At 41.3% G+C, this 15271-nt stretch overlaps 1 protein-coding gene across 2 annotated transcripts in view; it reads right to left on the bottom strand.

Moving 5' to 3' along the window:
• The window catches only part of rbks (ribokinase), a 43472-nt gene that overhangs the window by 24741 nt on the left and 3460 nt on the right, over positions 1 to 15271 (bottom strand). For both annotated transcript variants that reach the window (XM_033643330.1, XM_033643327.2), the window contains exons 3-6: positions 4419 to 4551; positions 3330 to 3393; positions 2846 to 2908; positions 1684 to 1848 (exon numbers count right to left, since the gene is read on the bottom strand). In XM_033643330.1, coding sequence (XP_033499221.1) covers positions 1684 to 1848; positions 2846 to 2908; positions 3330 to 3393; positions 4419 to 4551 — 425 coding nt within the window. The remainder of the gene's footprint in view (positions 1 to 1683; positions 1849 to 2845; positions 2909 to 3329; positions 3394 to 4418; positions 4552 to 15271) is intronic.

Here is a 15271-nt window from a genome sequence, read left to right as displayed (position 1 = left end):
TTGAGGGCACCTGCCTTCCACACCAGTCTTTTCTTGGTTAATGGTAAGCCCTACCAATTTGTCTGAATTCCTACTATAGTTTATTGATTGACTACCAGGCATAACACTCAAGTCTCTTCAGTAAATGCGTAACAATAAACTTATAAAACCTCTCCCCGCCATGTATGGGCTGTTTTGATAGAATGTGCAGTGTCAAGCTAGCCAAGGAGTAAACTTGGACAGAGCAGCTCCCCTGGCTACAGAGGGGCAGGCTCAACAGGGCCTTTAATGAGGATTAAGTCAGAGGCAGTATGTATACAGTGATATATGAGGGGTTTGGACATACTGAGCGAGAACACAGTTGGCCAGCAGAGAAGTGGACTAAGAAGTTTCCACAGACATTCTGATACTTTTCTGGACACATTTTCTTCCTCCGTCACTACTAGAATCCGCTGTAACACCATGAATACACAGCCCTCATTCTCACTTAGCAGTTAACATTTTATTGCCCCTATAAAGCCAACATGGGATGAGGGTTTCAAAGGAAAGACGTTGGTTGGCGTATCACTGTAGAAGTACACAATGCAGGAATTGTCAGTTACTGTTTGTAAACAGAAGTTTCAAATTTAGCCTCTCCTCCTATCACTGCTTGTACGATACAAATTTGAGAATCCTAGGATAGCAAAGGAATGACCCGCCCTGCGCTCCCAGTGATTGGCTAGTACTTGTTGCCTTGATTGGTTGGATTGGTTAGGTTAGGCAAGAGGAGTGGGATTGGGATTAGGGTAATAAGGGTCAGGTTAAACCAATCAGAAGCAAAGTAAGGCTAGCCCCTCCTTTGCTATCCTAGGATTCGCAAATTCGCTATGCATACACTTTAAGCTACTGTACTTCTGTAGGAATAATACATTTGTTGTAATGGAAAAGCCGATACTTTCGTGCGCTAGCTAAGCTCACTGGTGGTACCTACCTATCCAAAAGAAAACAGGCCAATCACACATCGTTTTTCATCTCCATCCTCTCCTTCCTGGCTAGCCAGCAAGTGTGAAAGTAAAAGCCAACCACAGATTCACTCCTGTTTTGCAATGACCATTGATTGCTTACTCTTTCGTTGTACTATACTTGAGTTTTTTCAACACTGTGTCCGCATTTTTTTGTAGCTTTCCCTGGATATGGTTTTATGAAGTCCCCACCTCATCTTCACACTGTTTATGGGGGCCTACACACCCAGGAATGTCTCGACCATAGCAAAATAATAAGAAAATAGGAAAATATAGGCTGATAGCAGGGTCTCTGCAGATAAATGCACTGCCACACACTTCTAGTGGGTCATAAGTGAGGATGGAGAGGGAATTCTTTTTTTGTATGAGTCTGTATATTGTTTTTTGTTTAAGGAAAATCCTGCATAGTATACCTTTAAAATAGTATGTGATCCAAATGTAGCATTTTATGATGCTGTTTATGGTGTGTTTACCAGATGAAGAGGAGGGAGACATGATCAGCTGAAAAAACCTCAAATGACTATTTATCTAAAAGTTACGTGCCAATTCTGTGGTCAAATGAAGGGTGTGATTGAGGCACGGTTGTTCTGTATTATGTAAGAGTGGCATTATAATACTTCAAACTTCCTCTGACTTCAGAGAAACCTGAATATACATGTTCTGTATACACACCATCACATACAGTACGCTGACACTCACTGACCTTTGTTCTCCTGAGCCATGCGTAGTGCCTGCAAGGATGTCTGCGGGCTGATCTCCAGCTGGCACACCAGCACTTTTGTATGACTGATGGCTGGAAGCGCTTTCTGCAGCTCCTCACTGCCCAGCAGCATGTTGGCACCGGCTACGATCACAATGGCATTCTCACCTGCCCGTGGACACCAAAAGAGACGTGTGAGGATACAGCAGCCACTGTGTGATGACTTTGAGAAGCCATGGGAACTCTCTAGTCCATAAATAGGGCTAAATTGGGGATATGAGATAAGAGAAACTGTGGTGGCTTGCTGTACATTTTATTTTTACACATTTTCGTTTATATTTTCGCACTATGTTGGCAGGGCAATACACCAACTGACATTTGGCATTAATATGAAAAATACCATGCCTTATTAACCCGTTAAGTATATACTCAATGTGTCATCACATTCTAACCTTCAAAATACTTCATATAAACCCAGATTAAACACAGAACCCTAATGTTTTGATATACATTGGTTTGTTTTTCTGTTCGAGCATTATCTTTTCATCACTTAAGGAAATAGCTAAATACATCTGAATTAACTGACCTCTCGCACCGATGCAAAATGGCCTGTCCACATTGTTTTATGAGTGATTATTTCTCGACTGCAATCTCTCCATGAACCACTTTCAGTTAGACCTCTGTCTTCTTTCATAACTTTGAATTCAAACACTTAACTGCATGATGATGCATGAGGATGCACTTTGCTGACTATATGGCTATAAATAGTAAAAAAGGGGTCCAAATTCTACAGGGCATCTGCATGTCGTAGGAGTTTTACATCACCTGACTGTATTTGCTACATGACGGACGTTGCTCTCTATGTGGAAAGTCTTGTATTGCTGTAGATTGGAACCTGTGGATAGTCAGCATGGTTTAGTACCCTTAAGTATTTGCGTGTGTGTAAGTGTATATCCAGTGATTATAGTCACTTGAGCAGTGGTGAGTCAGTGGTAGTGCTAAATGCATCGGTATGCAGTGTGTCTGTAGTAGTGAGAAAAAGTAGCACACGCGCACTCCTGGTTATACATGTGTGACGCCAGTTCTCCAACGCAAAGAGCTGCCGGGTTCTCAGAGCTTTTAGGATCTCAGCAGGGTGGTATAGGCTAGTGGGGAAAGCATTTACCTGCATCGTTGACAATGATAGAGGCAGCTCCTGTGGCTGCGTCAGAGGTCTGCCCTGCAAAATCTGAAACAGAGGGAGAAGATGAAATGTGCAGATCAGAGTTTAAAAGCCTCTATTATTTGTCTTTTATTAAACACACCTCTGAAAACCAAAATGTCACCATAGTAACCATTACTAATTGCTTGGAGTGCTTTGGCTCACGTCAGGTTCTTGGCTACCAAGAGACAAGCCACAAACATCTGGAGTCTGATATGTGCACTGAGCACAACTTTATTTTTAACAAATCCAAATGGTTTAACAGTCACTAGCCATAACAACAGAGAAACTTTCTTGTATGTCCAAAAGCCTCGAGTAACTAAAAAGAACTGGCAAAATACAGACTAAAAAAAACATTGCTCTGAATGTGAACTTTTTGCCATGCAACATGGAAATGGCAACCAATTTGGCATGTACAGTAAAGCAAAAAAAAAAAAAAAAACTGTACCTGTGTGTACACCATTGTTCTTGAAATTCTGAATGTAATTGTCTCCAAAGAAGTCTTTACCAACCTAGAAAAGATTGAAGGCAAAACGATTACAACAAAGAGAGTGTCAAGCGGGGTCAGACTTGGTTAGCGGCAACTTTTGAAAAGTGGTATACTCAAACCTCAGTTGGGTTGGATTTTCGTGTGCCCTGCCAGCATACTGGCATGGTGCCGCCGCCGAAAATGTGCAAAAACTAACACACAAAGTCAACAAACGCACACACGCGCAAACACACGACCAGCTGCGCCAAGCCTTGAAGACACGATAACCCCGCCTTCACGCCTCTTCATGCCCACCTCGCTTTCCCTCCTTCCCCTCTTCCCCTGATCCGCATAGGGATGTCCACATCTGTAGCTACTTTGGGTTGTGGAAGGGGTCCCCACCTTGCCCCGAGGCGCCTACTTCGAACCCACGCTTTCCAAAAAACGTGCCAAAATGCGGGCACTTCTAGCTGCCTGTGATAATGGGTTGGGCTGGTATTGGCTGCTTGGCCCCATTCTCTTTGAAGAGCGGCCTTACGTCTTGGATGTTTTTGACAAGCCGGGGTGTCTATTTTTGGGTTCTCCCCATGCCCGGAGAGCTCCTCCCGCACTGGGTTGTTATCGATCGGGCCTCTTTGTTCTGACAGAGGTGGGGCTTCGGTGCTTTAGTGCTCAGGTTGAAAGGCCACACTGAGCTTACTGATTGGAGACTCTGGGTTGTATGGTATGGGAATAGGCTTGTTTGAAGGCACTCAAGCGTGGGTGGGCGTATGCATGCGGTATAGTATTGATCAAGAGAAAATGAGGCATGGAGAGTTGATGTGGTGAAATGACTGAAGTGTAAACGAAGCTATAAGGTTTTTTGGAGATGTTAACTAGTTGGTGGGATAAAGCAGCTGATGGCTGATTTTTTGTACTGAGTAACACAAAGAAGAGCCAAAGGTTGGACAAACAAAATAACTTTTTTTTTAAAACTGAAATGCACAGATTCATGCTAGGCTTCAGAATAACACATAATAACACAAAACTCCACAGCGTATGGCTGCAAACTTGATTTCAGAGTCATACCTTACAGACCATAGCGGTTTTGGCCCCCAGTCTTGCAGCCTGTATGCACTGATTGGCCCCTTTACCTCCGAAGCCGATGAAGAACTTGTGACCATGGATGGTTTCCCCGGCTTTGGGTAGCCTCGGTGCCTGGCTGTGGGAAAAAACAGGCAATGAGCACAGGAGGGAGTACATATTCACATTGAAAACCTCACGGGATTTGGAGAATGAAAAATTAAGATTTCTCTTCTTTAAGAAATGCTTTGCATAGAGTTTTTATTTTAATCCGCTTTTTTCACCATAATAGTCTCTTCACGCTGCAGATAAAAGTTTGAAAATCTTCCATCAAACTTTGAAAAATGTTTTATTTGGCAGTGTGAGTGTTCTACGTTGAAACTGAGGAGTAGAGGGGATGCCAAAATATGAAGATAAACCTTCAGGGCCAAATCTTTTCCTGGTTATGCTATTTATTTATCAAAGGGGAATGCGAAAAAAACACACAGACAAGAGGTTTCTGTCAAGTCTGCGGAGGATTATATCTTTTGGCCTTGTGAAGGTCTTTTACAGAAAGGTCAACAAAATGCAACCATTGCCGAAATAAACGGAGCATAGGAAACTTTTTTCCCTTGAGTCTTCCCCCCCTTTTTTGGGTTACTGTACTTAAACACAGTAATAAATACACAGACAGAACATGGAGTTTGCAATTGCCTCATCACTCTAAAAAGCACACTAGATATGTTACCTAGACATTCAGTCAGATATGCCCATGCATGTGTCTCCAAATTTGCAAATGATGCAACTAGCAAAAGCCATAGATGTCTCAACTTGACACCGGCTGCACCAGTAATGCCTGACTCATCAGGGTTGGGTAAAGTCCCACCCCTCCCCTCAAGGTTGATATGCCACAGGTGGGTGCCCTCAGGAGGAGCTGTCTGTTCCCTGGTTCCTCCAATCATGGAGACAGAGTGGGTGGTGAGTAATATGGGGGAGAGACAACAGACAGCTTCATACTGTACGTCAGGATGCTGTGGTCTGGCCCCAGGCCAGCACTGCCTGGGGCCAAAGGGTTTGCGGATGGCAAAATGTTGTCATAAACTTGTTTTTCACCCTGTTGTTGCTCTTTTTTATATTTGTGTGTGTGTGAGAGAGTGTGTTTGCGGCAGGTGCGCTATTACAGTAAGCTCACTCAATCCCAGGATTTCCAGTAACTGAGAGGCTGGTGGCAAACACTGGAGGTTGCTATAAATGCTGCTGTTTTTGCACCGGCGTGTGAAAACACTAAAATGCCCAAAGCTATAACAGGATGTAGGGTCAGTGAGACTGAACTGTGGTGAGAAGGAAACGGAACAAAGGTTTAACACATGCAAATACACACGCACACACATCTCTTCCACAAACACATTACCTATTCTACTTGGTGCAGTTGTTATAAAACATTTTTCCCACCTGTGTCACAGCTGCGTGATTCGTGGTAAAAAAAGTAGTGCTTGTGCACAGACACCAACAAGACTCACTGTTGTCTGTCGCTTAAAGTTCAGTTCACACAGATATTTCCCAACGCTGATCAGAAGCTTCAACTCAATGTGTCATTTCAAATTTGTTGCCAATGTGGCTGACGTTCGGACTTGTTTTTTCAGACTGGTGGGTACAATTTGCATCTAAATGTGAGATTTATTTCCTTCAAATATCCATATGAACAGGCTTCAGCAGTTCCAGTAGCTGTGTTGTCTGGAAAGCCGTTAGCACCAGCCGTGCCAGTGTTGTGCCAGAAAACCCAGTTGCCTTAAAACGAGTGTTGTTTACTGTCCCAAGAGTCAAGGATGCCCACGCTCAAGTTCACAAGTTGCAAACAAGTATGAACCCACTATAACGTCACACGTTGGTTTGTGGACTACTGTTTTGAAGCCTCAAGTTTGGAGTTTTGGCCATTGCCATCTTGTTTTTTTGTGACCAGAAGTGACCTGAAGTGACCATATTTGGTCGAGAAGGTGGAGCTGGGTGGGAGTAAGGGCTGGATCTGACTGAGAACCCAAGGACATGATGCACACCAACATATACCGGCAGATTTATTTTTCCTAGGATGGTGAAGGCATGACCCGCCCTACACTGCCTCTGATTGGCTTGCCCTGACATTTATACCCTAACTCTCACCAATCTCACTCTTCTTGCCTTCCTACCCAACCAACAAAGGCAACAGGTACTAACCAATCAGAGTGAGTAGTGCTAATGTAAAACTGTGTGTACCTTTAACCACTAGTAAAACAGATTATAACATTGTGATGTGAAATAGATTCTTCACATCTAAGGCTACGTTCACTAAGTTTGTAAGTGTTAACAGTGAATGCAAAATGCAAAATAGGGTTTGTCAATGTCAGTAATTAATGTAAGCTTGCTATAACAAAGTTTCCCGTCTGTTACAATTCATTAATCACAATGGAACACGAACTAGCTAACTCTTGACGTCTCAACATGCTGTTCGTTCAAAAGCCAGCAGATGGAAATTAGCTTATTAAACTAAGTTAATGTTACACCAAATAACCCTGTTATTGATTAATGTGTAATCTCACCATTAAATGAATGAAGTACAGTTCAGCGTTACATTAGGCTGCATTAATATTAACTTTCTTTGGTTGCATCTTTGTACGCTGTTTTTGCAGGTTCTGTTCATTTAATTGTTGATGACGGGTGTCAAAAAATCTATTAGTGTAATTCTTTCAATCCATCTTTCAATAAGTAATGTTCCTGAGTGCTAGTAACCATCATGGCATGTGAAATCACACAAAGCCACAGAAGTGATGAATAGTTACTTTGCTGTTGCTATTAAATGTCAAACACTGCATCATTTAAGCTAAGAGATTTATGCCTTTTCAGATAACACGATGGAGCTCATCTGAAAAGAATGCAATTCTGCAATTTTCTCTGCATGACACATTTCTCACGATTACAATGTTTTTTCCATTCAGCCATTGTTTGGATCAGTGGGACAGCTATGTCCAGCATGGGGCAGAGTGAACTAGAGACCATAGGGAATAACCTTGGTGTTGAGTTTTTGAGTAGAGGATCAGAGCTTAAAGCCCCCCTCCACTCAAAATTGTGTTTTCCTTCTGTTTATGTAAATGTCTGACCTTGACTATACTGTTTGTCACTAGAGAGGTGTTTTTACATTCCTCTACTAAAGGGGGCGACATCTGTGCAATTCCCTAAAATCTGAGATTCAAAAGTGCATCACTGACATGAAAGCCAATTGCTGTCATATACTAGAAATATATATCTACGGTCTACGGGGGGGAACAGACTTTGATGCCACATTGGCAAAGAAACCTGAAACCTTCAGCGCAGAGTGGACTTGTCAGAACAGAGAGCTGAGCTAGCATTAGCATAGGGAAAGCTTTGCCAGCAAATGTGATAGCACAACCTTGACAGGCTGTTCTCATTCACTGTTTATCTATGAAAAGTCATGCACCAAAATTTGTAAATAATCCACATAATCGGGAAGGCTGTGATCACATGACCAATGCACTGACAGAAGTAGACAGGGAAGAAGTAGGCTATAAATGGCAAAAGTCCACGTCAGAATGCAGGTTGGGGTGGTGGCTAGGTCAAACAAACACAGGACTTTACCTCAGGAGACCAGTGTTCAAAACCAAGTGAACTTTGTGAAACCCAGTTCCCTTCCTAAACCTAACCAACCTAACTTTACTTTCCAAAACCTCACCTATGTAACGTGACGGCACCCAACCATGATTGTTTTCCCAAACCTGACTTTACTTGCCTAAATCTAACCTACGCAACTTTACGTTAAGTATGTAACTTTCTGTTAGTACGTAATGTGACAGTGTCATTCGTGTAGTGTTAACTTGCTAGATATCATGTGAACCGTTACGAAGGTCCGTTACCCTAGCGCAAGCAGAGGTGGTGGGTGGGGCGCAAGGCCAAATCCAAAATTTGTCATGAGGGAGAGGTTTTTACCTTAAAGGTGGGAGAACTATGTTAAACGTAACATTAATCATAGCAGAGTATTTTTTTACTTTATTTTTAGTTTATTTAAAACGTGTCTGGAGAGGAACTTTAAATATTTTAGCGCTACTTCAGAAAGGAAAAGTGCAAGCATGCTTATTCGCTTTCCAGCCAATAGTTAATTGACAACATGGTTGTTGCTCTGATTTCTGTACACTAAACATGAAGCTAGAGCCTGGAGGTGATTAGTCGCGTTGAAACAAATGAAAACAGCTAGCTTGGCCTACCAACACCTCTAGAGCTCAGCAATTACCACAATACATCTTGTTTGTTTAATATGTAATTAAACAGAAATGTAAAAACTATACTACGCTAAGCTATTTGGAGCTCTGGCTTAATACAAGACAAAACATCCATATTTTCATGAAACTCAGCAAGACAGCGACCAAGCAATAGTACTGATTGAATATTTCAGGTAGCACCTGGGACCATTTTCTGTTTAAAGGACTGACCATTCACTGACACTCATGGTGGAGGTCTAGTTCTACTTCAGCTTTATTCCAGTTCCTTTGCTTGTCCGTACTTCTTCATTTGGTAGAGATGATTGTAAAATGACTGACAGTTAGACTTTCTGTCAGGTGTAGAGGCTGAAAGGATTATCACGTAAGAAGAAGCATTTATCTGTGTCCATCATACACAGGTCACTAACCAATGTTTTGCCTTTCTGTTTTATAAAAATGCCCAGGAAACTGATTTTTTATGTGTCATATTTGATCTTAACCTTAAAGGGTTCATGACATTTATTAAGACATTCACACAATTGTGATAAATAATGAGCACAACCTTTGTAGATTCTAAAAATATTGTCAATGTTACATTTGGCCGACAGCCATCTAAAGGCAGATAACTGACAGGTAAGATAAACAGATTTCCAAATTCTTAAATAAATCCACCCACGCCTCTTCATGCCCAGAGAGACACTTGGCTATTGTTGTCTGTGGTGAGTGCACCAAACAAACAGGGCAGCTATGTGCTAAAGTGCAACCTCAGTGCGTTTTCTCCCATGGAACCAAGAGGCCAAAGCAGGTGTTCAGTGACGTGAAGTGTTTGCTTTGAGGCTGGCTCTCATTTCCCTCTCCTCCGTCTCTATTAAAGTCATTCCTCAGCTGTTGGTGAGCAACAGAGGGAAGTAGACTTGGACACAAACAAACTGAAATGCTGTTTTCCAAAGTTTGAACTAGAGCTTGTCTTTCCAGTTCCAAACACAACCTCTGAAGTGAACTTACTACTTGCAAAATAAGATACTCACAATGAGCTCAAGCTTTTGCTTGTATTTATCAAAAATTTTAAATAATTACTGAGTAATCTGTGTGGATACTACACGGTCAAAGTAAACACTAGCCATTTTAATCTAAGTGTTCTAACCTTCAGTTCATGTTGAGCCTCAGAAAAGAAGCATTTCAAACCTATGCATCACTGAGAGGAAACACTTATGTTCTCATCTTGTATAATTTTCCATGAAGGTCCTCTTAGTGGAAGCTCCAGTGAATCAGGACAAGGTGAAGGAACTTAACAAAGAACAGGTTGAACAAAGACAGCATACCTTACATGGACACGGTGAGCTGCGGTGCTAACAAGAGGTGCAGTGTCGGAGTAGGATGTGGGCGTTTATTTTTGTGTGGTCAGACCATTTGTTAGAGCCACATGCATGTTGCCATTATTCACTCGCTGGACAGAAACAGCCTATATCAGTGGATATAATAAGCCACTTATCAACCTATTCACAGTCTGAATTGGTCAGCGCTTATAGAAACATCAGAGCTTTGTTTCTCTTTTTTTGAATTTACATAAAAGGTTGGCAGACAGATTTTTGACAGAGCTTATGGTATAGAACAATTCTACTGTAGGAGAAATATAAAACAGTGGTAACTATTAATACTTTGTGAGCAGATTTTTTTTAACTTGAGGAGAAAATTCCTGTATTCTACTAGTGAGCATCACGGTCCCACAACACATCACTGAGATGAAAATGCCACGAGAGGGAACACTGTGTAGGAGAGCTGCAACAATTACTCAATTAATCGATCAGATGCTCAGAAGTAAATTCATTGCCAACTATTTGGACATTTAATTGTTTCAGTTATTTCTTAAGCACAAATATCAGAACATTTAGTGGTTCTAGCTTCTTCAATGTGAGAATTTGCTGCTTTTCTTCATAATTTATGACAGTAACTGATGTATGATGTAGTAAATGTGTGATAGTCTTTGGGTATTGGACTGTTGGTTGGACAAAAGAAGCTATGTGAAGATGTCACATGGAGCTTTGGGAGATTGTGATAAGCATTTAACAGTTTTTTGGCATTTCATAGATAAAAAATCAGCAGATTAACTGATAATTGAAAAAAAGGTTAGTTGCAGCCCTACTGTGCAGTAATAACAGTGCTTCCCAGACTGGAGGCTTGGACCCCTCCAAGGGGTCACAAGACAAACCTGAGGCCATGAGATAATTAACTGGAATTCTTTCTTTTTAACTTTTCACTGATCTTTGCTTTTGAAATTGAATACTGGATAGTTTTACCACTTCAGACCTCTAAAAACCATCCAAATGAAACAATCTGAGAAGAGACAATTATCATAAATGCTCAAAAATCACTGACATGTGTAGTATCTGATGTGAAAGAAAAAAAGGTTAGAAAACACTGCGCTCACACATGGTCTGAAAGATGGTATTGAAGTTAAAAATTCCAAACCTTGCGCTTAACTTTGTAATGGTTATTGATTTTCATGATTAATCAATTCACTGTTTGGTCAATAAAATGTCAGATAAGTGTTTTAAATGTCTAGTTTCCAGAGCCCATGGTGACTTTTTCAAATGACTGTCAGGACACATATGAAACAGGGGGTTTAAAAGTCTGAAAATTCTGAGCATCAAACACTTCATTTCCTGCATTCTGATGAATTTTAATGCATAATTTTGTGCCTTTTCTGCATCAGTTTATGGGGTAAATGTTTTAAATATTGTCAAAATAAAAGTCCTCTGCTATTTTCATGTTGCTATTGGGGTGGGGCGGGGGGTAATGCAAGGTTTTAAATATTGAGTGGGACATGTCCCCTGTGTCCCCTCAAAATATACACCGATGCAATCCACTAATCGATTTAATTCACTAATTGTCACACTTACAGCTGGGGCCCAGATTTGTGAGTCTGGGCTTGAGATTCACTCAAATAAAAACATCAGATAAAGGTGTGTTTACTGTGCTTTGGAAGAAACAACGCTGTGGTTCTGCTCTATAATTTGGGAAACTCAGATTCTCACTGAGCAGGTGATAAGTGCCTCCACTCAGTAAGCTGAGGCAGTAGGGGGCACTGTACAGCTTTGACAATGGGTTAAAAGCCTGAGAGGCTCCGCTGCTCCTCCTCTTTGTGCACTGCAGATAGTAGACAATTAAACATGACCTTTTACTACCAAACAACATGCCGTAAAAAAGGAGCAGAGTATGCTCTGCAGCCTGACTAATACATTTATAACAAAACACCAGAGAGATCTGTGTTACTCTTGTGTGTTTGTATGGCAAGACAGAAGCAGAGGGAGACAGAGTGCGAGAGTGTATGTACATGTGTGTGTGTGTGTGTGTGTGTGTGTGTGTGTGTGTGCGTGCCTCCGCTGTCTGTCAGTCAATTGTAGTGCCACCCAAACACTGGCTGTTCAAGACAACTGGATTTCTAACTTCAAAGCCATGCATATCACTTTGAAGGGCTGTGAATGTATTCCAACTACCCTCCCCTATCCGCATTCTGACCTCCATCCAAAAAGCCCCAACCCCACACACACATACACACACACTCTCCAAAAACAGGCCATTTCCCGTTAGCTTATTAGGGTCTTAATTGACAACGCCTGCCCTTCAAAGCAGAAAGTCACTGGCTGAATTGCTAATGAGCAACAAAATAAATACTTGCCCACCAAAAAAAAAAAAACAGTAGGAGAAGCATGTGTTTTTGATAAGTTGGAACTTGTGAGTGACAACAAAAATGTGACAACTTGAATTGGAGTGTGCGCACGCCAGAATGCCATGAAACTTTTCTCCCACTGGCACATATTGTGCTTGTTTATTTAGATCTCCATTTGCTGGCAGCCAGGTGACAGTTATTTTTTTCCCGTGTTTCACATAAAAATATGACACAAGCTGTACGACTAAACTGTCGCACAAGCTCAAACAGCACACTACTTCACGCTGACAGGGAGACATTTAGGTGGCTGGAGCCCATGAAGACATGACATTATACTGTATTGACTTTATGTATCTTCTGCGATTGTGTCATTCCTCACAAAGGTTATGGTAAATGAGGATGACAAATTGTTTTCAACTAACCCATTGTGCTGGAGATGATGACTAATGATTTGTGGGAATGGATCCTACTTGGCTCAACAAATCTCACCACGTATGAGGATGATGCAACATTGACATTTTAGTAAGCAGTAATTATACCAGATCATCTGCACACTTTGAGTCTCTGAAACCAGAGTCAGATTTACTATGGGAGGGTCACACCTACATCATCTGCCAATGACTTGATCAATGATTTGGTGTCTGTACAGCACAGGCTGCAACAGTGGATCATTTTTAGTATCTTAGAACAGCAGCTTATGTAATTCAAATAAATCTAAAGAAATGGTGTGTTCCTCAAGGAGAAAATGTTACAAAATTTAGAAAAAAGATGGACACATGTCTTCCTATTTAACCAGAAGTCTGCTCACTATTATTGCCTAATGACCTAAAAGCTACAGGACTCCACTCTCTTACACCGAGGATGTTCTGTACAACATTTTGGGCGTTTAGGACAAGTATTGAAAAAGCAGCCAGCGGCATTATCTAAGTTTAGACCACTTCCTCTATTCTTGTGTAGACAGGACTGTGCAGTCCATTTCAAGCCATCATGGAAAACACCCTTCAGCCCTTATGCCATATTTTCCACAAGCTTGCATGTCACACTAAAATCCTTAAAGGAAAATTGGGGGATGTGGTGGTTAATAATAATAAAGGGAAACATGTTTTAAGCAAAGACAATTGACCATTAGCTGAGCTACACCCCCCAAGTTACTGCTACGTCTGTCGAGTTAAGTTAATGCAGTTAACGTTGACAACAGATTTACCCCTTGAAATTCAGTCATTTTTTAAACAATGAGTTCTTGATTTCAGACAGAGGTACACAAAATCAGGCTTCTCTTTTAGCTGAAATTGTCAATTTTGCCGTCTGAAATGACAACTGTCACTGGCAGACAGCAAACATCAACTCCATGAGATGAGTGAAATTGCTGTTTCCGGCTGACTTAATGTTGTCTTGAAGTCCTTAAAGTCTTGTAAATACACATCTTAATTGGCTACATTTATGATGAGCATGACTGTGCTAAAAGACTAACGCTGAAGCTGCATTTCATTCTAAAATAACCCTGTTTAGTCATTTAGCTTACTCATTTGTATTTTCCAAACATTGTCAATTCTGACTTCAATTTGGCCGGGGTTGCTGAAGTAGAACTGCCTTAAATACAATTCAGAGCAGGAAAGAGTAACTACTATTAAAACCTTAATGGCAGAACCACCCTCCACACAGTAGGGATTCAGGAAATATTATAGACTGTACACTGCATGCTTGTTGAATCCCAGGCTTTTAACCTTACCAGTAACCCCACAAACCAATGTAGTCTGGTAATGACAGCGTGTCTTGGCTTTGGAACACTCAGTTACCACTGTAGGTAGCATGATGGTTAGCTGGGATTGCTAACGATCGCAGCTTAAGCTCCAATACTGCTCTTGTGTTTTTTGGTTTGGGAGAAAAATTGAAATTACTACAGCTGCGGGTGCACTGCCTCAGCTTGTGGAAAAATCCAAAGCTTTACAGGCTCACCGTATATAATTAGTATGCTTGATAAGACCCTTGAATATTAAGCAATGCCTACTTTTAACCTCTCTTCACAGGTTATTGTCTGTATGTGGACCAAGCAGGAAGCACTGGTGGTGAAAAATGAAGCCACCATAGAAGTACCAAAACCTTGCTCAAAGTTATGAATAATTAAGGGTGTGGCTGCTTTGGGTGACAGGCTGTCTGCTGAGAGTGTCTTAGCATTTCAGTCAGATCCACCCCTCACCTCTCCACAGCACCAGCCTCTCCAAAAAACAAAATGGCAACGGCTGAAGTGCCGAACCTGAGGCTTCAAAACGTGGGTCCACAAACAATCGGGTGACATCATGGTAGCTTCGGTGATATTCCTTGTTGGACTGTTTCATTTGTAGGATTTTTAGAGGATAACAGATGTGGAAGTGTTGAATATTTTTTACAAGAAAGACATGCATTAGAGTCAAAATGTTGGAACATGTTAATAGCCTATAATTTTATGTAAAACAAACATCTTGTGGCTCTTCATATTTATCTTGGGGCCCCTTGGGGAGTCCAGTGGGTTACAAGGGACATGAAAAGCTCCATATGCTATTCAAACACTGGTTCCAGAGCTATAAAATAAGTGTTTCAACCTTTTTAGAAATGCTTCTAGAGACAGACATTTCAAACAATGTGCATTTTGAATATTAAAAGCTAACACTTGAAGAAAAATGTATCAGCCAAATCAGTCTTGGAAACCCTACCTACGTATAAACCACAACTACAAAGGGCCGGACCCAAAGTTGAGTAACATGCTTGAAATACATGTCCTAATATGATCATGAAAATTTGCCCAATGTCCTGCTTCCTGCTGGGCCCACCTGAGGAAGCAAGGGAGTTTCCTGAACACAGATTTAGCCTGTAGGTTTTGTACTCAGCCTTCACATAAAATATTGGGTTGATTTATGGTCATTTCAGGAAGCACACACAGTACTGACACAGTGTGTTTTACCAGTTAGCAGAGATTTAGTAAAACAAGG

This window comes from Epinephelus lanceolatus, chromosome 15, assembly GCF_041903045.1.
Source record: "Epinephelus lanceolatus isolate andai-2023 chromosome 15, ASM4190304v1, whole genome shotgun sequence".
Classification (NCBI taxonomy): Eukaryota; Metazoa; Chordata; class Actinopteri; order Perciformes; family Serranidae; genus Epinephelus; species Epinephelus lanceolatus.
The sequence above is the reverse complement of the archived record's forward strand: the minus strand, read 5'-3'. Positions and strand labels throughout refer to the sequence as shown.